This window comes from Olea europaea, chromosome 9 (genome assembly GCF_002742605.1).
Source record: "Olea europaea var. sylvestris chromosome 9, O_europaea_v1, whole genome shotgun sequence".
NCBI classification, from domain to species: domain Eukaryota; kingdom Viridiplantae; phylum Streptophyta; class Magnoliopsida; order Lamiales; family Oleaceae; genus Olea; species Olea europaea.
Genome location: NC_036245.1, coordinates 8038488 through 8063685, shown reverse-complemented (window position 1 = coordinate 8063685; position 25198 = coordinate 8038488). Strand labels below are relative to the sequence as shown.

The 25198-nt window shown below is 33.2% G+C and overlaps 1 protein-coding gene and 1 long non-coding RNA gene across 2 annotated transcripts in view; both read left to right on the top strand.

Moving 5' to 3' along the window:
• Positions 1-15420: 15420 nt before the first annotated feature.
• LOC111399889 lies at positions 15421-15808 on the top strand. The gene is made up of 2 exons (XM_023027374.1): positions 15421-15559; positions 15642-15808. Exons 1-2 carry the CDS (start codon positions 15421-15423, stop codon positions 15806-15808), a joined length of 306 nt encoding a protein of 101 aa, XP_022883142.1.
• A 6552-nt stretch (positions 15809-22360) lies between these two features.
• LOC111399547 overlaps positions 22361-25198 on the top strand; it is a 4155-nt gene continuing 1317 nt past the window's right edge. Inside the window, exon 1 of the long non-coding RNA XR_002703737.1 lies at positions 22361-22538. This is a non-coding gene — a long non-coding RNA (uncharacterized LOC111399547). The remainder of the gene's footprint in view (positions 22539-25198) is intronic.

Genomic DNA, 25198 nt, shown 5'->3' with positions numbered 1-25198 from the left:
GTACAAATTTATTTTATTATAGAATGTATGGTTGAAGATTTGATAACATGTAGACATTATATACAAGAAATAAAACAATGTAACTTACACGCAATAGTTTTTATGATATATTGTTGCATGAAAATTTAATATTTAATAAAAAAAAATTCGGTTGTTACATTTGAAAATTGTATATATAATCAGGATTTGCATTTCTTGGTTCAGAATTTCAAGCAAGTTTAGAGAAACAAAGAAGTGGTTCTATAGTTATCTAAATTGTAACAATTATTAACAAAATCGTCATCCATGTGGTATGATTTGATTTTTCTTTCATTTTATTAATACTTATATTATTCTTATGAAGACATTTGTATGGATCTTTTACCCAAAGCTTGATTAATAGAGTATTGGTTATCAACTATCAAGATTGCATTCCAATTTCACTTATTTTTTGAAACAATTGGTTAAAAAAAAAAAAGAAAAAAAAAAGCTTTTATTTGCTCTAATACTATATTGAACTACTTGACATGACATGTTAACAAGTCATTGGCTCAATAAATATTGATCTAACAAATGATAGTTGGGCGTCGATAATGAATGGATCGAATATTTTTTTTTTTATAAAAATTAAAATATTTTGACAGATTCAAAATAAAAAAATAAAAAATTGGGAGATTTGGATCTAAGTCTAGAACCAAGAAACAAACCAAACTCGATTTTGGTTTCGATTCGAGAGATTTCGATTTCAATTCAAGAGGTTCCTTTTGATTAAAATGCCCTCCCATCTTTTTAAAAAATTCATTCTTGCAAATTGCAATTGAGGCCTTTTTTATTTTTATTTTTTTTTCAATTACACATTCTTTCAATAAAATAATCTTGCATGTAAATTCAAAATTATTTAAAACTATTTAACTACGCTCTTTTTTTAAAAAATTATAATTTTTAACAAAATCCAATCCAAAAATATGTACACGAAACAAAGATTGAATGTTTAATACCTTTTTGTTTGGAATAAAGACCGTTTGGCAAGACATGAAATTTCTCTTGTTGAGCGAAAGGTGCATCGAAGAAAAACATCTTCTTTATATTGAATCATTTAAATAAAATTATACAGTATATTAAATAAAATTTTTAATTTAATTTTATGTTTAGTATTGTACGTATCCTCATATACGCTCAATAGGTTATGTCCCTACAATTTCAGAATTTTGAATTGTAAATCAAATCTTAAGAAATTTTGATTTAATTAAATAGGAGATGTGAAATGCTAATTATGCTATCATTTCTACTGTCTTTGCCGCCAAAAGCATATCCTCTGTATTAAGTATTAACTAATTTTCAATGATTTTACTGCCACGTATACAATCATGCATATTAAGCATGACTCTACATTTCCCATTGTAGAATATTATTACAGGAAAAGTCCTTTAACTTTCAAATGAGTTGCATTTTGATCAGAAATCTACAAATAGAACCATTATGTTCTTTACCATTCAATTTTATTGCACAGGAAAACTTCAATTGAAAAAATAAAACTCAAGTGGAAAATGGTAAAAAAAAATATTTCAAATGACATATAACAAAAAGGAACAAAAAAAAAAGTCTGATTTAACAAATACTTTTTGTCCTTTGGGATTAAAAAGATTACAAATTGAAAAGTTATACACCTAATGTGAAAAAAGCTGAGGGATAAAATTGGAAATTTAATCATTTGCATTTTTCCCGCCCTTTGTTTGTTATTTACGTGCTCGTCTGAGAGAAAACTCATTCCGCCATTTCCACTCCGAATCAAGGTTTGATCGATTCTCCATCTCGTTTTTCCCCTTTCTGCACTTCTTCTCTGCATTTCTTCAATTTTCAACGAATGCACGTTTTTCACTTTTCAAAGACAACATTTCATTTTTGCATTAGCAAATATGTTCGTAGGATTTTATTTCATTTTTTCCGCACACTAATCAACTTATAATTTCAGGAAACATGAAATTATTTGGACTTTTCAAGAGGAGGTGATATGGAGATTTGTCTGACTAAACTTTGATTCTTAGTTTTTTATTTTTTTAATTTTTATTTTGATGATCTTATGATCGATCTGTGTATATTGTCATAGGACAATGCCGGAAGAAATGAGGGACGTTTATGACAGACTACAAGCTCAAAAAAAGGTTTGCTTATTACTTATATCATGATTTTCTAATGATTATTCATTTATTGGTGATTTATGTGAAACAGTTTTGGGGAAAAGAGAGACATAAATTCATCTGCCACACTCTCTCTTTTTAATTCATCCTCAATAGCGCTTTCTGAAGAAAATGCTAGTGTTAAATTCCTGTACCATTGGTAAGAGTTCCACCTGCAATTTAAACCACTGATTAAGGATCTGGACACTAGTATGAGAAGCATGAGAGTGAGAGAGGTACACTACTAACAAATGAAGGATGCTGCTATTTGTAAATATGGAAAACTCGGATCCCAACATGGATAATGAGTTCAAAAGGATTGAGAAGCCGGTATTTGTAATTGTAAAATTGAGGAGCAAAGATTTTATCGAAATCTGGAAGTGCAAGAACAGGTGCTGTACAGATCGTCTTTGATCAGTTTAAAACTTTCATCTGCCTGCTTCGTCCATTTGAGCTTCCCTTTCTTCGTACAATCTATTACGGGGGCAATTATGGTGCTGAAATTTTTTATGAACCTCCGATAAAATGTTGCTAACCCATGGAAGCTTCGCACGTCACTTACTGTGGTTGGTGCTGGCCAACTTCTAATCGCTTCAACTTTGCTGTCATCCACCTTTATTCCTATAGAACTTACTATGTAGCCCTAAAACAACAATGAATCCAAAAGAAACTCGCATTTCTTCATCTTCATGTAGAACATCTAAAACCTTTCTCAAGTGCGAAAAATGCAATTACTTTGATGAGCTATAGATTAAAATGTCATCAAAATAGACTACTAGAAACTTCCAAATGAACGGTTTTAGAACATGGTTCATCAAACGCATGAAGGTGCTTGGGGCATTTGATAAACCAAAAGGCATCGCCATCCATTCATATAAATCATCTTTAGTTTTGAATGCAATTTTCCACTCATCACCCTCCCGAATTCTAATTTGACGGCACCCGTTTTTAAGATCAATCTTTGAAAACACTTTTGCCTCATGCAACATATCCAATATTTCATCTAACCGAGGTATAGGAAAGCAATATTTTACCATTATTTTGTGGCTAGCTCGACTATCAACACACATCCTCCATGCACCGTCTATCCTCCATGTACCGTCTTTCTTTGGCGTTAAAAGTGTAGGGACTGCACATAGGTCATGGATTCCTTGATGCACCCCTTTCTCAATCATTCTTCAACCTGCCTCTGCAACTCTTCATGCTCTTTTGGGCTCATCCAATAGTGTGGCAGATTTGGGAGACTAGATCCAGAGATTAAATCAATGTGGTGTTGTATGTCCCTTTTTGGAGGCAACCAGTCTGGCAAATCTGTAGGAATTACCTCCTCGAACTCCTTCAATAAGACTTCCAGTTCAGCAGGAATGATTGGCCGTTTTTCTTGTGCTTCTTTGACCAAAAGCACTTATACTAGTTCATTAGCTGCAAATTTGAGCAAGAATTTCTTGATGGTTAACTATGCATCCCCTTCTTCCTTTTCAGGTTTAGGATTGGGAAATTCTTCATCTTTCATAGATGCAAGGACCACCTTAACTCCATCCTTCTAGAATGTATAGATGTTCTTCTCCCTACTATGGATAGTTTTCCTATCAAATTGCCGTGGCCAACCTAATAGTATGTGACAAGCCTCCATATCCATAGGCGGATCTAGGGACGGGCTGGGCTGTACTACAGCCCGTCCCTCCAGCCCAAATGTCCATTAGGAAAAAAAAAATTTTGAGTAAAATATTTTTTTTATACATATTAGTCCGTTCTGAATTTTTTTCTGGATCTGCCTCTGACCATATCTACTATATCGCACAATACTTCATCTGAATAGTTTTTACCAATAGAAAAAGGAACAACACATTGTTCTGTTACTTTCGCCTCGCCTCTTTTTTTGAACCAAGCAACTCGATATGGCCTTGGGTGTGGTTGGATTTTAAGATTCAGTTTCGTCACCATTTCTCTTGATATTAAGTTTTCACAGCTTCCCCCGTCAAAGATAACATTGCAAAGACGCCCTTGAGAAGAACACCGTGTTCAAAAGATGTTATTCCACAACAAGTCTTCCTCTGTAGCTTTTGGTGTTAGCATTGCACGACGCACCACCAGATTTGGAAAATCTTGGTTTTCATAAGTAACATCCTCTTCCGTGAAATCCAGCTACCCTTCATCTTCATTTGTATCATCATATTTTTCCTCATTATTAATTGCCTCTTCATCAACCAGTAAGTTTCTTGTAGCCCTTCGGCAATCAGAAGACTTGTGCACCTCTTTTCCACACTTAGCATATTATTTTGTTCCCCAAAAACTGAGAAGTTGTAGAGCTGTTTGAATTGACTACCCCCACCCCCGACCAATGCCACGACAATGAGAATTAGAAGCTGTTCCATTTTTCTCCACGTCATTAGAAACTGCACCAAGCTTCTGCCCATTGTTTCCCCTCCTGTGATCAGCTGCCGTTTGGAATAGCTCTTTGGAAATTTGATGGGAACGATTGTTGAATGATCGTGCCAGCTGAGCTTCCACCTTTAATGCCAACTGCATTGTGCTAGGTAAAGTCCAACATGGTTGCAATTCCACCAAATTCCTGACACTTGGCTTCAAACCCATTAGATAACGATGGATTACCCGTGTTTCAGATTCAGTCAGGTGCACATGAGTTCGCATCTTTTAAAAATCATTTATGTACTCTTGAATGGATTGAGATCCTTGTGTAAGTGATTGATAATTCTCAAATAGAATTCCTACGTAATTTAAAGAGACGAATTGTTTTCGAACCAATCGCTGCATCTTGTCCCATGTCCGGATCTTGTCCTTGCTTGATTGAAGCCTCATCATTTGAAGTTGCTGCCACCAAGAGGATGCAAAGCCTTTAAATCTGATGGCTACCACATTAACTTTCTTGCCGTCCATTGGCTCAAGATACTCAAAAATCCTTTCAACTTCATTTAGGCAGTCCAAAGTGTCCTGACTTGTTCTTCTCCAGTGAAATCTGGTATATCGAGCCTAATACGCGGACTTTGATCTCATTCAATGTTGTCATTAGCAATAGGACGTCGCAAATTTTGAAAATCAGCTTCTTCGTCAGAATCATGCTCAAGAGTGTGTTGTTGTTGTTGTTGTTGATATCTCCCTTGTGCAAGTTGCTCTCTTCTATTCACACGCTGATTTAAACGAAGTGGTTGGCCTCTTTGTTCCCCATTTGTCTGAGCAGGAGGTCCCTGCAATCCGAATTGCTCTAATCTGGCGCATAATTCAGTAAATTGTTGCTGAAGTCATTTTGATCTTGCTCCAAATTTCTACATCCTACCATATCTCCGCGATCTCACAGATTTTAATAACGGGGCTCTGATACCACTTGAAACAAATCTAAGTGAGCAAATACTATCAACTTGGGCAATCTCAAATTTTGAATACTCCAAACACTGTTGAAGCCAAGATTTCTTAGGGAGAAATCAAAGAAAAAAACCAAACTAAGAGGAGATAATATTCAAATAAGACTTTTCATTCTGCCCTTTACAATATACATAAACATTCAACTTATACTAGTTTAGGCTCCATATTACTTTTCGTAGAGACTTAAATTTACTAGACTAATAACTCTAATAATGACTCTCCAATCCCCCCATGCAACCATTTCGCTGACTATTAATACAACGGACTTCATTAATAATCTGTGCACTAGAAAACTCCAGAAAATTCTGCTTCAGTTGTACACTTGCAAGAACAGAGCTCAGATGATAAATTTTCCTCATATGTAGAATCCAATCTTAAGAGATAAGGAAACATCAACCCATCTTTGACTCTAGTGGATATAACCATAATGTTAGAGATATGACTTCCCTTGTTTATTGGTTTCCTTCTGCTTTTATTTCCTTAGGATGTATGTACATTTTCAAATGTGATTTGATATCTATTTTATTGGTGCAGAAAAATAAAAACCTGCTTGGCAAGTATAATAAGCTTGTCATGAAGCAAAAAGGGGGAAGCCAGCTTGAGAGTTGTCTACAGAAGATAGAAGTCACCAAAGCTCAAATAAAAGAATTGAGCGAACAATACAATGACATGGCTTCTGAAATGGCCAGGAGAAAGAAGTAAGATATCATAGTTCTAAATTAACCTATATTAATTTGTATCTAACATTTTGCATGTTTAGTTCTAAATGAAATTTTGGATATATAATTGAAGGGGAGGAAGTAAGTACATAAAGAAAAGACTACTGGAGAAAAAGATTATGGAAATCAAAGACATTTTTTATGAAATGCAGCAAGAGAAGAAGGTTTGACTGTGCCATTATGTTTAAAAGCTTGAGTATTCTTGCATAATATTAAAAATTGGTTGTTTGTGATAGAAAATTGAAGGTTTGACCATTTCACTGCAAATTCGTGATGGAAGCTCATCAAACATATCCAAGGTTTTTTTTGAAACCAGGTATATTATCAATGTAGGACTTGCAATTTCTGATCTTTTTTGGAGATCATTGTGTAGAAATTGTAGAACAAAACTTACTTTTCATTTCTAGGAGGGGAAAAATCCTACAGAAAAGGAAGAGATCAACTTCTCCAGAAGACATGTCCGAGGGTTCGAAAAGGTAAGCAATAGTGATGAGAAACTTCAAACATAGAAGCGCTATTTTATACGCAGCAATAGAATTGGGCTAAGTAGAGTATGATTGATTTTCAGGGAAATACAAAAGATTAAAAATGATTTGGAAGAGTGTCAGAGGACCATGAATGAGCTACGAGAAAAGTATGAGGCCTCCACTCTTGAGTATGAAAAAATGGTAAATATTTAACTTCATTTAATAATATCTGATATTTTGTAGCTTGTTGGTGATATGAATGTTTTTTTCTCCGACTAGAAAGATAAAAATTACAGAAAGCTTCGAAAGGAGGAGATCACAAATCCATCTTCAAAGCATATATATAAGTGGTATTAAGTAGAGAAAGAGGTAAGCTAAAGAAGTTGTAGTCGTCATGATTTAACTTTCCATTTTATTGAGACTTGAATAGACATTTATTCACGTAAAACTACTTTTTCTTGCAAATTGTGCACACTGATATCCTACTGAATATCTTTAATATTGTGTGCATTTTATTGACAATTTTACTAGACATGCTTGGATCATCCCATGAAAGCTACGCAGTTTCACAAACTGGTGAAAGACAGTTTTAATACCAAAAAGTGTGTATAGGTCTTTGCAACCGTTTATTGCCAAACTTGGGTAGTGTTTAGACACCTATGTCCCATGCTAACCGACAAAATCTCAAAACGAAGAGAAAAATAGACACGTGGTAGAACTTGGTCTTACCCTTCTTTCTCAAGGTGGCATACACATTAATTTCTAGTGGGTTGCCTTTGTCACATCTCTTTTAACTGATTAACCAGCAGCCTTCACCTATTAAGAAGTCGTGAAACACCTGATTTCAGATTCCTCAAGACATCCGGCGGTGCCTGCTTTCCACACTTTATAGACATGAATTTGATTTCTATTCTACTAAATGTGTTTTCATTGTTTATAGTCTAGCTCATAAAGGATATTGGTGTCTTCATCTCTCTGGTAGTATTAACATGGTAGAAAGATGTTAGTGTTGACGAGTATATATTCCCTTTTTCTTCCTGCTTTGTTTCAAATTCCAATTCTCAAAATCAGTCCTCCTCCAACGATCAAATTCACTACCTACAGTGGTTTCTACCTAATATAAATATTCCTAGTCAAATTCTAAATTTTGGAGTTTCTGTTGCGGCAGCGCTGGCCATGTAACCTTATCCAAATTGAATCCCTCAGGTTGCTGTTATCCCAGCTTCGCACCAATCGCTATTGCCTTCTGTCACTGTTTCTATACCTATTCCATCCGTTCCTCATTCTCCGGACTCTTTCATGCCTAATACTCCTCCAGTTTTCCTAAACCTTCATCTGAACCTTCTTTGCTAACTAATCTCCCTGCGTCATCTTTGAGAAAAACAAGTCCCAGCATGCAAATTGTTCAATGCCCATCATACCTCATCTTCTACACAACCTGTTGAGGCAACTTCAGCGTCACAAGCCCTACATGACACTCACTGGAAGAGTGTCATGATTGAAGAATTTTCAGCTCTCATTCCCAGTAATATATGGTCTTTAGTTCCTTATGATGAAAAAATGCATGTAGTTAGGAATAAATAAGGTTTTAAGTTTAAACACAATCCCGATGACTCTGATCCAAAGATATGATTCACGTTTCTATTTTGTAACTTTTCACTTGATCATAAACCCTCTACTGTTTGTGTTATTCTCTTTGTTTGTTACAAAGTGTAGGGATGCAGGTTGATGTTACTAATTCTTTTCTTTAATTGGAACCTACAGATGGCGGTCTTTGTGGCTCAACCTGAAGTGAGTGAGGACAAGAGTGAACCACACGAAGTATGCAAGTTACACAAGCCCCTTTACGGCCTTAAACAGAACTCTAAATCTGAAGCTGGTCTTTCCATTTATCACCAGTATGACATTTCTCTCTTGTTATCGTGTATGTTTGAACTAGCTATAATCGAAACACACAAATTCCAATAAATTTGGATGTCTTGTACCAAGCTTTTTTAACAACTCTATGAAAGCAAATTGAAAGCGTGTAGTGAGCTCTACAGAAAAACTCAATGAGGTGAAAGAACTAGAATTCCAACTGTCCATTTTAATTCTCAAATTGCCGTTCTTGGCCTTTGCTAAATTGAATTGATGACCATATTAAAATCCTTATGCGTCGTAGGATTATATAAATTATTTTATCATTTATTTATCTTAATTTTTATTTATTATTCACATGACTAATCAACTACATAGGTTTGAAGCAGGATAGCTCAATTATTTCTTATGAAAAATTTAATCGACACGTCTACAACGATATAGCCTCCTCTAGGATTGTAATCTACTACTTCATTTATTGATAAAAATAAGTTTCTATATAAAAAAAAGTAGTTGCAACTTTGGTTTAAATAGATGTGTGAGATTTGTTATATATTTATTTTTTTTGTTTAACTTATATAATTATTTGCATTATTTTAAGGAATCGATTTAGTAGAGACCTAGAAGATATATACATTAACCACATTTAATAGTTATTATCAAAAAAAATATAATCAAAAGTAGTTACTTAAAAAAAAATTAAATAATCTTTCGCATGTGATAGTCTAAGCCCAATCAACGATTGGTAAGTTATTTGTAGATGTTTTTGTTCCCAAAGCTTGATCAAATAGGAAAGAAGAAGAAAGTGAAAGAACTTGACACAGTTTCCACAGTTTTTTCATTTTTCATTTTTTTTTAAAGTAGAGAAATTAACCATTTTGCATGAAAAGAAATTCAAAAAAATCGGAAATATTTTTTTTTTACATAAATTACCTTTGAAAAGTTGACCACAATCATCATTGATTTGGATCATTATTTCCATTTTCAAAGGCAGACTATTTATTTTCTCTCGTTATTACAAATATTGAACAATAGTACTTTTGATAACACAGAGAGAGATACTTACTATTCAATCTCAAAGCAATATTAATATTAAGTTTTGGTTTGATCCCCATTTATAACAAATAATGAATTTTGTAATAGTGATTTATTTGAGATTGTGTTTAAAAAATAGGAAAAAAATTTGGGTTTACGTGCATATTATTTTATTAAAAAATGTAGTTGAAAATGAGTTTGAGAAAAAACGTATTTTTAGATAATTGGGGGGGGGGGGGGTTCAAACATGGCTAAATAATTTGTATCACATTTCATAATAAACCATCGAACCATATCAAGCAAAAAATATTACACATTTCATAAGTAATCAACTCGAAATCGTATGGGAAAGGATATTAGCACATCGTGTAAGATTATGAAAGATATTATTACAAGTTGAATATAACACTTTGCATTAAAAATGAGAAAAAAAAAGGCACCTTTCTTTGATATTCTATAATCTTCCTTCTTTTCCCCTTTTATTTGCTTTATAAAAATTTGAGAATTTTTTGAGAGAATGATATAAAATTTGAAAAGTTGAACATCAAATTATAAGGATGCATTTGTTTCTTGTTTTAAAACTCTTTTTAATTTTGAAAAAATATCCAAAATTTGTTTAATCTGGCATTTCTGAAACTAATGTTAAATCTATAATATAAAATTCAGAATGTATTTTTGACGTTTGAGCATAAAAAAGTGAAAAACACTCAAAATATTTGAAAAAAGTGTTTAAATACAATTCTAGTTAAATTGATTAAAATTATTATTATAAAAAAAATTCCGATAAATATTTTTTTTTAATAATAAATAGATTCCAAAATTTTTTAAAAATAAAAATAGAACTCTAAAATCTAATATTTCTTGAAAAAATTTATGGGGTCAAGTAGGGTTGAACATAGTCCGGTTTGGTTTTAACAAGAACTGAACCGACCCTAATTTTTCGGGTATTTAGTAAGTGGAATTATCGGGTCCAAATTTAATTATGGAACCGTTTGGGTTCGGTTCCGTATTATAATTAAATTTTTTAATATATACAAAATTACGTTAATCTAATTAATGATATGTTCAATTAACTTTTACAAAATAACGTAGTTCAATCTTATGCATTTTACGTCTCTCTTTGTTGAATTCATTATAAATTTGAGCATTAAAATCATATAAAGAGAAAGATAGCGAGCTCAAAATAATTAATGGAGATGTTGTAGAGTTTTAATTCAATTTTCTCCAGTAAAAATGACACTACAGTAGAGTAATAGATTTGAATAAAATTGAGGTCAACTTGATTAAGTTGATTTTGAACTGAAATTAGAAATAGGAAAATTATATTTTGTGGTTTGAACTAAATTGACTAGTTAACAAATTTATTTAGAAAAAATAAAATAATTTTGCTTATTTAAAATAAATTAATTAAAAAAATTAGGGAGATTCGGCTCTTATTCGATTTTTCGGGTCTTGGCCTAGAATTGAGAACCGAACCATACCTGTCGGTTCCTGATTTAAATATCCATTCGAGTATTTGACTTGAGCAGAACCGTCGAGTTCGGTTTGGTCGATTTTGTCCAGCCCTAGGGTCTACTCCGGATGAATAAGAAGTACACCTATTTTATGACAACTTTCAATTTTCACTCTATTTTTGTGCCTAAAAAATTCTAGAATAATGAAATTATAAATAAAAAGGAAAAATAGATTTAGTTCAAGATCTTATTAGTTATTTAAATTAAACTTCTAAAAAAATATTTAATTGAATACAAATAAAATTATTGATCCAAATTATTATTATTATTTTTTGTATCCTATGTTTGGCCAACTTAATTATTATTCGTTTTTTACCCTTGCCGTGAAAAAATATGGTTAGATTCAAATTTCATGGTATAAAATATGCTCCTTTTTTTTTTTTTTTTTTAAATTTCAAATCAAAAGTGTTTTTCAATTTTTCATTTTAAGAAATAGTTATTTAGAATAATAAATCAAATATGTAATCAACAACCTTAGCTCTTGTTTAGGTTTCGTTTTTTTCAAAACTCGTTTCCAACCATAAATTCTTCAATAAAATATTTTTATACATAAATTGAAAAGTTTTCTTAATCTTTTAACCACACATTTTTCAAAAAATCATTTCTCCAAAGAAAAGGGTCAACAGGAGCTTAAAACAGACCATCAAAATAGAAAATTAAAAATGAAATAAAAACTAAAAATCGAAAACTTAAACGCAAAACAAATGAACCCTATGCGTTTAAAATAAATTTTATTATCTAAAAATAGAAAATCTAAAAAAAAATTTTTAAATAGAATTTCTAAGAAAGATTTAAAATAAAAAATAAATTTTATAAAAAAAATATAAATATAAAAGTATAAAATTCTGAAAAATAAATTTTAAAAATTTTAAAAAAAATTATAAAAAATAAGATTAGTTTAAGCTTTTATTGATTATAAATTAAAGTTCTAAAAAAATATTTAAATGGATTCAAATAAAAGTTAGGGAGAATAGTAGCTGTCCCTAATTTTTCAAAACTTAGCAAGAATTATTCAAACCTTTCATTTTGTCAGGTGATATCCCAAACCTTTACCTTTACACTACTTCCTCCTCCAACCCCCGACGCGATTTTTTTTAGTTTCCTTGTACGTCTGAAATTCTGATGGTAACCTAATTTTCACGCGATATAAATGCCAAAAATCGTCCAGAAAGAGAAGAACGCATTGGGAGACAAGAAACTACATCTTGAAGAGGATTTTGAGTGCAAGTAACGAAGAATTGCACAAAGATTCTCAAGATTTCTCAAGAATTCATAACCCGGTGATTTTTTTTCTTCAAAATCTGATGTATTCTTATATTTTTATCTATGTTAGACTAGGTTTTCAGGTACTAGGAGATCGATGTGCCATGTAATTTGATCTTTAATTTTTTAGTTTTACAATTTGACATTAAAAACATGTTTTGATTGTTTTGAATAATTTATATGCAATTATTGTTTCCGCAATTAAGGGCTTGTAAATGTGTAAGTTTAGGTGGCTTATTCTTGCATTCGAGAGAAATGGAATATGTTCGACATAATATAAATCATCGTAGGGTTCGATAGGGATAGAAATATACTGCTATACCCTATGTGAATCTTTAAGTGTTCACAAAATCACATGTATTTTTATATATACACTTGTCATAGAAATATAGGTTGGTTGTATGTAAAAATAGGTTCGATACATATCGAGAGAGAGTATTGGATAAATTTAGGAGCATTAATTCGTCAACAATTTAAGTGTGTTGTCATATTGTGAAATTAGGGTTTAAAGTGAAAATTGCATAAGAAATCGTGATCCTAGTGCGCTTAATTTTCATTGAATACTACAAACTTGCGTTCTCAACATTTGATTTCATTCTAGAGTGTTAAAATATTGTTTTTCATATTAATTTCATTTCAATCATAAAAATTGCATAATTAGGGTTTTCTTTCTAATTTTAGGGTTTAATTAAATTCACATTCATATTGAGTAATTTAGTTTCAGTTAAGGCTACGATAGGTAAAATTGAACTAATCAATCTCTGTGGGACGATATTCGAACTCAATTGATCCACTTTATTACTTGTTAACGACTTGTACACTTGCGAAGGTTTTAAATCGAAAGAATTATTTCGTGAACATGTTCCATTTCACTCATAGAGTAAATAAGAATATTATCAATAAAAACAATAATGAGTTTATCTAAATATTCCTTGAACACTCGATTCATTAAGTCCATAAAAGCAGTAGGAGCATTAGTTAAACCAAATGGCATGACCAAAAATTTATAATGCCCATATCTGGTACTAAAAGCGGTTTTCGGTATATCTTCATCTTTAATCTTTAATTGATGATATCCTGAACGAAGATCAATCTTGGAGAATATTGTGGCACATTGAAGTTGGTCAAACAAATCATCTATCCTTGGGAGAGGGTATTTGTTTTTTATTGTTACTTTATTTAGTTCTCGGTAGTCAATACACATTCTCATTGTTCCATCCTTTTTCTTAACAAACAAGACTGAAGCACCAAAAGGAAAGAAACTTGGTCGAATGAATCCCTGATCTAGCAATTCTTGCAATTGTAGTTTTAACTCTTTGAGCTCTGTAGGTGCCATACGATATCAGGTTTTGATATTGGACGAGTGCCAGGAATTAGATCGATGGTAAACTCAATTTCTTGATCAGGTGGTAGTCCAGACAGCTTTTTAGGGAAAACATCAGGAAATTCTCGAACTACTGGGATTTTATCTAAAGAGATTTCTGGATTGATTTCAGCATTATGGACACGGACCACATAACCTTCACCACCTTGTCATATCATATTCCACGCTCTTAATAGCTGATACAAACAGAGTAGACAAAGGTTTAACCAATCCTTGGAAGGCTACTAATTCCCCATTAGATAAACGAAAAGTAATGATTTTCCTTGAACAATCTAGATTGGCTTGATACTTCGATAGCCAATCCATACCCAATATGACATCATAATCTCTCATATTCAAAAGAATAAGGTTTGTAGGAAGAGAATGATGGTTAATCATCACCTCACAATTATTTATTATTTCTTTAGTTCATAATGTTTGGCCTAATGGAATGAGTACCTCTAACTCAGACTTCAAACTATCAGTTAGCAAATGAGTCCTTCTAAACATGCTAATAGATATAAAAGAATGAGGAGATCCAAAATCAAATAAAGCATAAGTAAAAGTTCCAGCAATAGAAAGCTTACCAGCAATGACTTTTGAAGCGTCGTCCGAAGTACTTTCATTCAGTGCATAAACCCTGGCAATAGCACGATTTCCAGTGTTCTTGAGTTTTTCCGTGCAAACACGTGAAATGTGTCCTTGTTTACCACAGTTATAGCAAGTAATACACGTGCCAGTGTGAATCTTGTTACACTTGGGCATATCGCACTACCCACTAGTTTACTATCGGGACATAGCTTCTTTCCAGAATTATCATTTGAAGGCTGGACATTATTTCTAGGTCCTTTCCTAGAAGGAAGTCCCCTCTTTACATTATTTGAATTGTCGTCTCTCTGCCAATGAGGCCGTTTAAGGAAATTAGAACGATGCTGCTCTCGTGCTCCAGTAATGCGATTCTCTGCTTGCTCCACTTCTGATGCTTGCTCTGCAATAGTTGCAAAAGTTATTCCTTGGGTACCTACTATTTTCACATCCCGATATAAGTTGGCACACTTTTTACCTATTCGAACCACTTTTTACCTTGGAACAATATGCTTAATTATATGTACAAGAAATTGTATGTCTAGTGGTATTCCAACATCAATAGTATCTGATCGAGATCCTCAATTCTTATCAGCATTCTGGAAAGGGTTACACCAAACTTTAGTTACTCGACTCTCCTTTAGTACAACATTTCATCCTCAAACAGACGGCCAGTCGGAATGAACCATCCAAATATTAGAAGATATGTTACGTGCTTGTACTTTAGATTTTTCGAGAAAATGGAATAGGTATTTGCCTTTGATAGAATTCACCTATAACAATAGTTATCAATCTTCAATTGGAATGGCTCCTTTTGAGGTTTTATATGGGAATAATGCTTGTGGTAGAAAATCGGGTCCAAAAGGGTGTCCAAAATGGACACTCAGCACCTTGGTATTGGCCAAGGAGCTTGTGGGCCCCGACATGGCAGGCACCTCAGCATTGGCCGAGGTGCCGTGTATCTTGGACACGGCTTTGTACCCATAGCATAGCCTTTTATATGGCTGCAAGTATAGATCGCCTATACATTGGGATGAAATCGGAGAGAAACGAGTTTTAGGGCCAGAATTAGTGTGAGATATGGTTGATACAGTAAAAAACATTCGCCAATGCCTTGCTACTGCTCAGGGTCATCAAAAGAAGTATGCTGGTAGACGAAGAAGACCATTAGAACTCACAGTCGAAGACAGTGTTCCTGAAAGTTGCACCAATAAAAAAGGTATTTAGATTTGGGAAAAAAGGAAAACTTAGTCCTAGATATATTGGGCCATTTGAAATTTTGGAATGAATTGGCGAAGTAGCCTATAAGTTGAACTTACAAGCTTCAATGGATCGAATTCACAATGTGTTTCATGTCTCTACTCTTCGAAAGTATATTCCTGATGCTTCACATATATTACCGGATAACCCAATGGATCTGGAAACTAATTTAACCTATGAAGAAAGACCAGTAAAAATTTTACTCTGAGAGGTCAAACAATTACGAAATAAACGTATTCCACTTGTCAAAGTTTTGTGGAGAAATCAAATTTCAGAAGAAGCATCATGGGAATGGGAGGAAGATATGAAGATTAAATATCCGAAATTATTTGGTAAGTTTTAAATTTCAAGGACGAAATTTCTTTAAGTAGAGGATAATGTAACATTCCAAAATTTTATAGTAAAGATTTTTTAATATTTTAGAGAGTTTGTTTTTAATTTTAGGGATTTAATTTAATGATAGAATAAATGTTATTAGGGATTGTAATTAAAATAATATTATGGGGATTGAAAATATAATTTTATAATTGCATATTTGCCCAAGGGTTAAATGTGCAATTTTATAAACAAAGAAATAATTGCATATGTGGTCCAAGGTCTAAAGATGTAATTTTAAAACCCAATCAAATGATAGCACATTATCCTAGGGGTTAGATATGCAATTTATGAAATTGTACAATTAACCCCTAACAAAAACTATAAATAAGGGATAGTTGTGAGATTTGTCATACCTTGTCTCATATCATTCTCACTCCTTAAGGCATGTATTTTCTTTAAGTTAATTACTTTGAAAAAAAATTTAGTTAAATATTTATTTAGATAATTATTTATTTATTTATTTTAAGTAATTAGATAAATTATAATTTTTCTATTTCAAAATCTTAACTTTGGAAATTTTAAAATTCATAAACCAATTCAAGATATATTGAGTTTTAGTTTACTTAGCTTGCATTATTAAAAATTGTATAAAATACATTTGGGGGAAAATGTAGTAAAGAAGAAGTGAGTATGAATAGAAAATAACTTGGTATAATAGTTGTCAATATCATCATGATAATGGTTATGGAAATAGGGTCACTATTATATTTATATATGTAGACATGGAAAGAAAGAAAACAATTAGCATTTGAGGCTTAAGCTTAAATTACTTTGATGTAGTTATGTGATAAGATATGAAGAAAAAAATTGTTATAATGCATGGTAACAATGGTGAGATATGATGGAAATTTGGTAAAGAAGAATATGGATTGAATAAGAAAATTTACTTTCAATCCATTTTCTTCTTTACCACGTTTCCATCATACCTCACCATTGATACTATACATTATAACAATTTCCATACCCACTAATTGTTTTCTTCACAATTGTTAAGGAACTTTTTTTAAAAATAATTTTTTAATTAAGTTTTTATTTTATTTATAAAATGGAGTTAATTTCACAAAGGGTCACTAAACTTATGTGAAAATTACAAAACGGTCACTGAATTTAAAACTTTCAGCAATGGTCACTCAAGTTTTAGGACGCTTTTAAAACGGGTCACTGAAGTTTAAAAACTTTCAGAAACGGTCACTGAAATTTAAAAATTTTTGAGCTACTTTTACGGTAACTTTTTGACTACTTCCGACCATCGACACTATCGGATTTTGATATCGTTGGAAAGCCTACAATGTCCTCTTCAATTCTTACAAAAAATCTCCCCCAAATTCCAAAAGATTCGGCCGGAATAAACCCACAAATTTGGCTACTTGAAAAGTCAAAAACCTCCCCAGATTTTCAAATTTTTTAGGGGACTTTTGCGGTGATTTTTTGACAAATTTCGACTATCAAAATCGCCAAATTTTGATACCGTTGAAAAGCCCACAATGTCCTCTTTAATTACCATCCAAAATCTCTCCCAAACTCCAAATGAATCGACCGGAATAAACTCACAATCGGCATCTCAAAAAGGCAAAAATCTGGACAGATTCGGGATGTTGACTTTGTGGTTTATTCCGACCAAATCCTTTGAAGTTATGGGGAGATTTTGGGTGGAAATTGAAGAGGAGATTGTGAGCTTTCCAATGGTACCAAAATCTGGCAGTTATGGTGGTCAGAAGTTGCCGAAAAGTTTCCAATGGTACCAAAATCTGGCAGTCATGGTGGTCAGAAGTTGCCGAAAAGTCGTAAAAAAAATTGAAAAATCTAGGCAGGTTTTCGTCTTTTCGGGTAGCAAATTTTGTAGGTTCATTCCGGCCAAATCATTTGGAGTTTGGGGAGATTTTTCATGATAATTGAAGAGGACATTGTGAGCTTTCCAACGGTATCAAACTCCGACGATATTGGTGGTCGGAAGCTGCCGTAAAATTTCGTCAAAAGTAGCTCAAAAAATCTTCCCAGATTTTTGTCTTTTGGGATGCCGACTTTGTGGATTTATTTCGGCCGAATCCTTTGGACTTTGGGGGAGATTTTGAATGGTAATTAAAGAGGATATTGTCAGCTTTCGAACGGTATCAAAATTTGGCGGTGTCATCGAAAAATCGCCGCAAAAATCGCCCAAAAATATGAAAATCTAGGCAGATTTTAAGAATTTTTTGGGCGATTTTTGCGGCGATTTTTCAATCGAATCTCTTAGAGTTATGAGGAGATTTTGGATGGCAATTGAAGAGGATGTTGTGTACTTTGCAACGGTATCAAAATTTGACAGTATCAATGGTTGGAAGTAGCCGAAAAGTTATCGCAAAAGTAGTCCAAAAAATTGAAAAAAGTGATTTTCAATTTCAGTTATCATTTCTGAAAGTTTTTAAGCTTTAGTGACCGTTTCTAAAAGCATCCTAGAAATTGAGTGATCGTTACTGAAAATTTTAAATTTCAGTGACCGTTTTATCATATTTCCGTAAATTCAGTGACCATTTGTGAAATTGATCTTTTAAAATGTGTTTTTAAAACAAGTTTTTATTTTACTTTACTTTTCTAGGTAATTTGTGTGTGTGTGTGTGTGTGTTTTTTAAGTAAGTTATTGTTTTATTTTAAAAACCATATTTTAAATAACTTTTCATTTTTTTTTAATAAACTTTTTTTCAAATAACTTTGTATTTTTCTAAAGTAAAGTGATATTATAGATAAGAAAGAAGAGATAAATAAGAGAGAGAAAGAGGGAGTATATTCCCTGGAAATAAAATCATAATCTCCTTAAAGAAAATATTTTCTTCGATTTTGAAGAAAATATGATCACTTAACCAAAAGTAGAAAAATGTTTTCTATAAAAAAAAAATGTTAATAAAACAGCAAGAAATCATCTATGCAACCGTAACAAATAGGGTAGGGCAAATCTCCCGAATCGAACAGGATCCGAACTGAATCGAACCGAACCCGATGGTTCTTGTCAAATTAAATATCCGAACACGTATCTGAATTGAGAACCGACGAGTATGGTTCGGTTCTCGGTTCTAGACCTATAACCGAAGAACCGAATCTTTCTAATTTTTTTTATATTGAATAAATCAAATTATTTTAATTTTAATTTTTTTAAAACAAATTAATAATTTTTAAATCCAAATTTTTGGCCCAATAATTTGTTTCATTTCTAATTTTTTAATTTTTGGTCCAATTCTCATTTTATTGTTTCATTTTTTAGCCCAACAAAGATCTAACCCACTAAATAATCCTAAATACCTAACTAAAGTGCATAACGTTATCTCGACTCTCGCACTCAATCTCGCAGCCTCGCTAACATTCCAAAACCTATACAATCGTCGGCCGACACTGTGACCTCCACCGATCGAAACTTTGACCGTAGCGATCATTTGAACAATGTAGTCTACTGGTTTTTGACATTTCAAAATCATTGAATGTGTCATTAGTTGTATTTATATAATGTTGTTATAAATGTTAAAAAATTTAATTATAGTACGGAACCGAACCCGAACGGTTCCATAATTATATTTGAACCCGACGATTTCATTTACTAAATACTTGAAAATTTTAATTCGATTTGATTTTCTTTAGAATTGAACCGAACCGACCCGCGTCCACCTCTAGCAACAAATCACACTATGCGGTCGCATCTCATTAACGGGGAACAAAGACTTGCTTTTCAAGCAAGTTAACAAATGTGATAAGATTCTATGGCCGACAATTCTGCAATCCCTTAGAAATTGTTTCCTTTTGCAATTAGGAAACTATTATTTTATTCCTTTTATTTATATTCTAGGATTCTTAATCATGGGTTTTACCATAATTTAGTATTTTATTTCTGTTAAAAATAGGTTTTCGAATTATAATTCCTTTTTAATTATTTCCTATATTTCTAGTATAAATAGGATTTTTATCTTCATTGTAAGCAATACTTTTATCATGAAATATTAGAGAATTCTCTCAAAACATTGCTTCAAAATTATCTTGTTCATTAATTAAATGGAGCGGACTTATCAAGACTAATAATCTTGTGGCATTCAAAACAATGGGTGCGAATTACAACATGTGTAATCAAGAAGTCTTTCAAGCAACATTCTTGCTGGGTTTTTTTGTTTATTGTTTTGGAATTCAAATCCACAAATTCAGGTATAATTTCTAGGCTTTGTGATCAAGAGGTCGTGGGTTTCATATACCTCCGGTTGCTTGGTTCAACGTTTGGGGATTAGATCCTAAACCTTGGTCATTATTTGGGCGTTCTTGAGATCCGATTCAATATCCTATGGATTCGATTGCAACCTTACTGGTCGGGTTCGCATCATAATCTCTAATCGACGAACCAAGCAATCAAAGGGATATTAAACCAACGACCTCTTGATCACGAAGCCTCAAAATTATACCAAGATTTGTGGACTTGAACCAATAAAATTATGAACCAAAAAATCTAGTAAGAACGATACTTGAAAGACCCCTTGATTACATAATCCAAAGATCCAACCCGATGTTTTGAATGCCCCAAGATGATTAGTCTTGATAAGTTCGGCCCATTCAATAATAAACAAGAATTATTTTGAAGGAAAGCTTTGAGAGGAAAATCTCCATTCAATAAGTCATAATGTCAGAGTTGTTACAATAATGAAGAAAAGGAAAATGCTAGATGAACATAATCGGCTACATCGGGGGCTACATAATGAACATTTAGTGCCTCGCGATTGGCAAGGCACTTGTGGACCCAAGGTGCGGCAGGTGCCTCGGCACGCATGTCCATTATGTAGCCCCCGATGTAGCCCTTAATGTTCATGTAGTATGGTCCCGAAGAAAATTCCTATTTATACTAAAACTAGGAAATAATTAAAGATGGAAACAAAGTCCTAGAAAATAATTAAAAACGTAAATAAACTCCTAAGATTACGAAAATATCAAATAAAAAGGAATTCTACCATAATTAGAACTCTCGCGTGAATTTGGAAAATTCTGCCTTGAAATATATCTATGCGGCCAGATAGAGTAATTCTATGCGGTCGCATAGAAGAAACTCCAACTGCCTGGTAATTCCCTGACCCTGTGTTCGCGACCGCATGTAGTTTTAGGCTATGCGGTTGCATAGCCTTAAAATCTGCCACATTGCTCCCGACTCGAACCAAGCTGCACCAATTCATCTCGCCTCTTGAGCCCTTCATATAACTTGTTTCTTGGCATGCTAATTCCCAGATTTTGGACTCCATGACTTGATCAACCACTTAGCCAACTATATCACCTTCATTCGAAGTTCCGAATTCGTCATTTAGAATGTCAATTTTACTCCTTTGAATCTCGACCATTGCCTCGCCAACTTCAATTGTTTTGAATTCCATAGGTTGATTAGGAAATTCATCGACTTTATCACCCCAATTGGCGCCAAACTTAGCGCGAATCTTAGCCTAGATCTCTCAACAACATTCATCAAATATCTCATAATTCGAGGCGCAACTTGGATCACATCAAGGGGCCATAGCTTCCGTTCCTTGCCCCCAAAAATCGAAGACACTGCCTCTAAAATAAGATTCTGTGGCGATGGAACAGCATAGTAGTATTTATCCATAGCTTCAGAGGAATTGTTATTCTTACTAATAAAATTAACATTGGCATTTTCTGTTTGAAAATATGAATCATTGGAGGTGAGGGGTGATTCAAAAGGAAGTGGGGAGTGGAAAGAGTCCACCTGACTTGTTTGGAGAAGGTGGATAGAGAGAGGTGGTCGCGGTGGTGCCGACTGCAAGCAACTGGGTGTAGGTGGTTTTTAGTTTGGGGTAAGGGGAGTGGGAAAATTTGAAGAAGGAGATCGTCAAACTAACGAAAACTGTCAATCTGGATTTGAACTGGGAATAATTTGAAGGTTTGGTATCTACGGTGGCACAAATGAAAGGTTTGGACAAAATTTGCTAATAAACGAAATATTTGGTACCTTGGCTGCTATTTCCCAATTTAAAATGAAAATAATTTTACTGGGGACTCAATTGATATTTTAGTGAATATATGGTGTCTCAAGTGCTATTATTGTGAATTTATAGGGACTCTAGTTGCAAATCCACCCGTCTACGTTTTTTTGTTTTATGGTTGAAACTTCATATTTCTTTGAGTATGAGTTTAATTGACAATATTTCTTTTATAGAAAATTTATTTTTTATCCAAGTTTCTATTTTGAGATATTTGACTGATTTTTTTATTATAGAAAATATTTCTCTAATTTTGATCGTGTAACAATGCTTCCTCAAAAATACGAAAAATATTCTATTTAGGAGAAGTTAAATTTTAAAATAATGCTTCTGGTACATAATTTTTTATACATAATGGTGCCTCCACTCCTAAATTTTATTTGGTAGGTAATTCAAACTTTCCAAAATTCTAATTTATCTCTCTCGTCTCTACCCATGTATAAAACCATTACCATCTCTCGTTAACAAACACAACGGAACCAGAAAGAACAAACCAAACACCCAAACGAATCACTGCTTCCAGGGCATTCACTGCAAAAGGTCGGCAACGAGGCTTTGATCGCATCGAGTAAGGTTCGTTTAAACAATCGAACCACTTTGTTTTATTTGTTCATGTTTACACTTCTTGGTTAGATTGAGTACGTATTATACCTCTTTAATCAATGCTGCCGTTTCTCATTGTTTAACAATTGGTTGTTCTTTTAATTGGTACCTCATTATTTCAATTAGTGGACTCCAATTTTTTTGAGAAGCGGAGACATGTGAAGGTGGGAATTCATTGATTTGAGACTTGAGCGATTCAACACATTAAATATGGGTTTTTTCCGTTTAATAGTTACTGTTGTGATTGGTGGGAATTTACTGATCTGAGTCCCCTTTTGAGAATCCTAAAACTGAGAGGTGCGGGTGTGTTTGACATACAGAGAATCCTGAAATTGAAAGAGGTTATTTAAGGACTGGTTTTCATTTTTTCAGATTCAGCAACTGCGGGACAAGCTTGCTGTAGCTGAGAGAACTTAGAAATCTGAAGCCCACTTAAAAGTAAATCAGTGAATTAGTGTACCTAACTGATTAGGTTTTTTAACTTAGTTTTATTTTATTGTAACAATTAAGCTTTCGCGTTCCCCTCCAGGAGACTTATCAATTGTTTTGAAAAGTTCTTGAATAGACTTTGAGATCACCGAACACGGCTAGTCACAGCATACCAGATGTAAGAAGTACAGAGTACTAAGGCTTAATGAGTAAAAAAACAACTATGACAGCTTGGGAACTTCCTTTGGTAATTATGTGCTGCCATCAGTTAAAGCATATAATGCCAAGCCTCTGAATTCGATAAACCATAGGGAACAACTGGAGTGTTGGAATAAGGTTCGAGGGAATGAAGATGTAGTTATTTTTTTTCTCTCTTTTCCTTGTTGCTATCTCCCATTTTTTTCAATTCTTTAACCCCTTCCATGAATAGACTTCGTATCAGTCTTTTTTGATTGTGATAGTTTGGGTGAACCTTGAAGAAAATGGAAGTACGAAACAGAAGTTAGCATTACTCTTGCCGGAATCAAGAAGAAATATATATTTTGGACACGTAAAATTGTACTAAAGCTGTTTGAAATTGGTGGATGCTAATTGGTTATTAATCAGTTTCGAAGACTGAAATTTCTATTGCTTGAAATGACCGAACTAAGATTGTGCAGCATCAACTAGTAAATTAGTACAACGAAACAAACATATCTTCTTTAATTTTGTAGAGTCGAGCATAATGATCATGTTCGTGTTCCATATTAATAGGGGAAAATCGGGTGAGTTTTTGAAAGAATGAGTTTATATCCCATGATAGTTGTAACTCTATACTATCCATAGATTATGTGGAAATTGAATTTTCTCTCTTTGTCGTCACTTAATTTTCCCTTTCTCTGGTCGGTTTTGCTAGAGGTACATAATGGTGTACCACCTCCTCACATGGGTGGGGGACCCACTCGAATATTTTATTCGAATGGGCCCCCCATGTGAGGGGATATACATCTTTAGGTACAAAAAATTATGTACCACTAGCTTTATATTTCTCTGGTGTCAGTCAGACCTTGCACAGGCTACTTGTTCTAAACAACATTATAAATTCTGATGTGATACAAAATTATGATATAAACCTCTTCTAGAAGAATGTTCTTCCTTGTGGATAAAAATTAAACAATAATTTTGCATGCAGCAGTGGTCTCTACGAGCAGCTGAATATCCTTGTTCCTTTAGCTTCCTTCCTCTTCCGGTTGCTACTTTGTCATATGCCCAATGATCTCAAAGTAGCCCTATTCATGCTCATTTGCCAATTAAAATTGAGAACTCTAAATTGCTGAGGAAACTTCTTCCTTTTCGGAAAACTTCTATGGATCCAATGCAAATTCTGGAATAATAATAAATTTGACTGGCCTATAAAGATGGCAGAAATCTCAATCTCGAGAAAAATAGCTCAAAAATAGGAATCTCGAACACTAAAAAAAGAACCTCAATGAATTATTGTAAATTGGGCAAATATACTTACTTTTGCCAATTACTATTATTTTTGCTCAAATTTATTTTTTTTGGGGAAAATTATGTTTATAAGAACTTAAATAATGCAAAGAGTTTTCTTCTCCTTCTCCTTCTCCTTCTCCTTTTCCATCTTCCATTTTTTTTTAAACAATAAAAATTAAACAATAATTTTGCATGCAGCTGTGGTCTCTATGGGCTTTCTTCATCAGCTGAATATCCTTGTTCTGTTAGCTTCCTTCCTCTTCCGGTTGCTACTTTGTCATATGCCCAATGATCTCAAAGTAGCCCCGTTCCTGCTCATTTGCCAATTAAAACTGAGAACTCTAAATTGCTGAGGAAACTTCTTCCTTTTCGGAAAACTTCTATGGATCCAACTGCAAATTCTCGAATAATAATAAATTTGACTGGCCTATAAAGATGGCAAAAATCTCGATCTCTAAGGAAAAAAGCGCTCAACAATAGGAATCTTGAACACTAAAAAAAGAACCTCTATGAATTATTGTAAATTGGGCAAATATACTTACTTTTGTCCATTAATATTATTTTTACTCGAATTTATTTTTTTGGGGGAAAATTATGTTTATCAGAACTTTATAATGCAAAGAGTTTTCTTCTCCTTCTCCATTTTTTTTTCAAATGGGGGTTCTATGAAGAATTTACCCTTTCATGCTTGAACCGAACTTCTTCACTTTCGACATTTTTTTTTTTTT

Coding starts and splice junctions, on each gene's coding strand:
- LOC111399889 (XM_023027374.1), top strand. CDS start 15,421: ATGGTTGATACAGTAAAAAACATTCGCCAATGCCTTGCTACTGCTCAG. Junction 15,560..15,641: donor AAGTTGCACCAATAAAAAAG/GTATTTAGATTT, acceptor TTGGCGAAGTAG/CCTATAAGTTGAACTTACAA.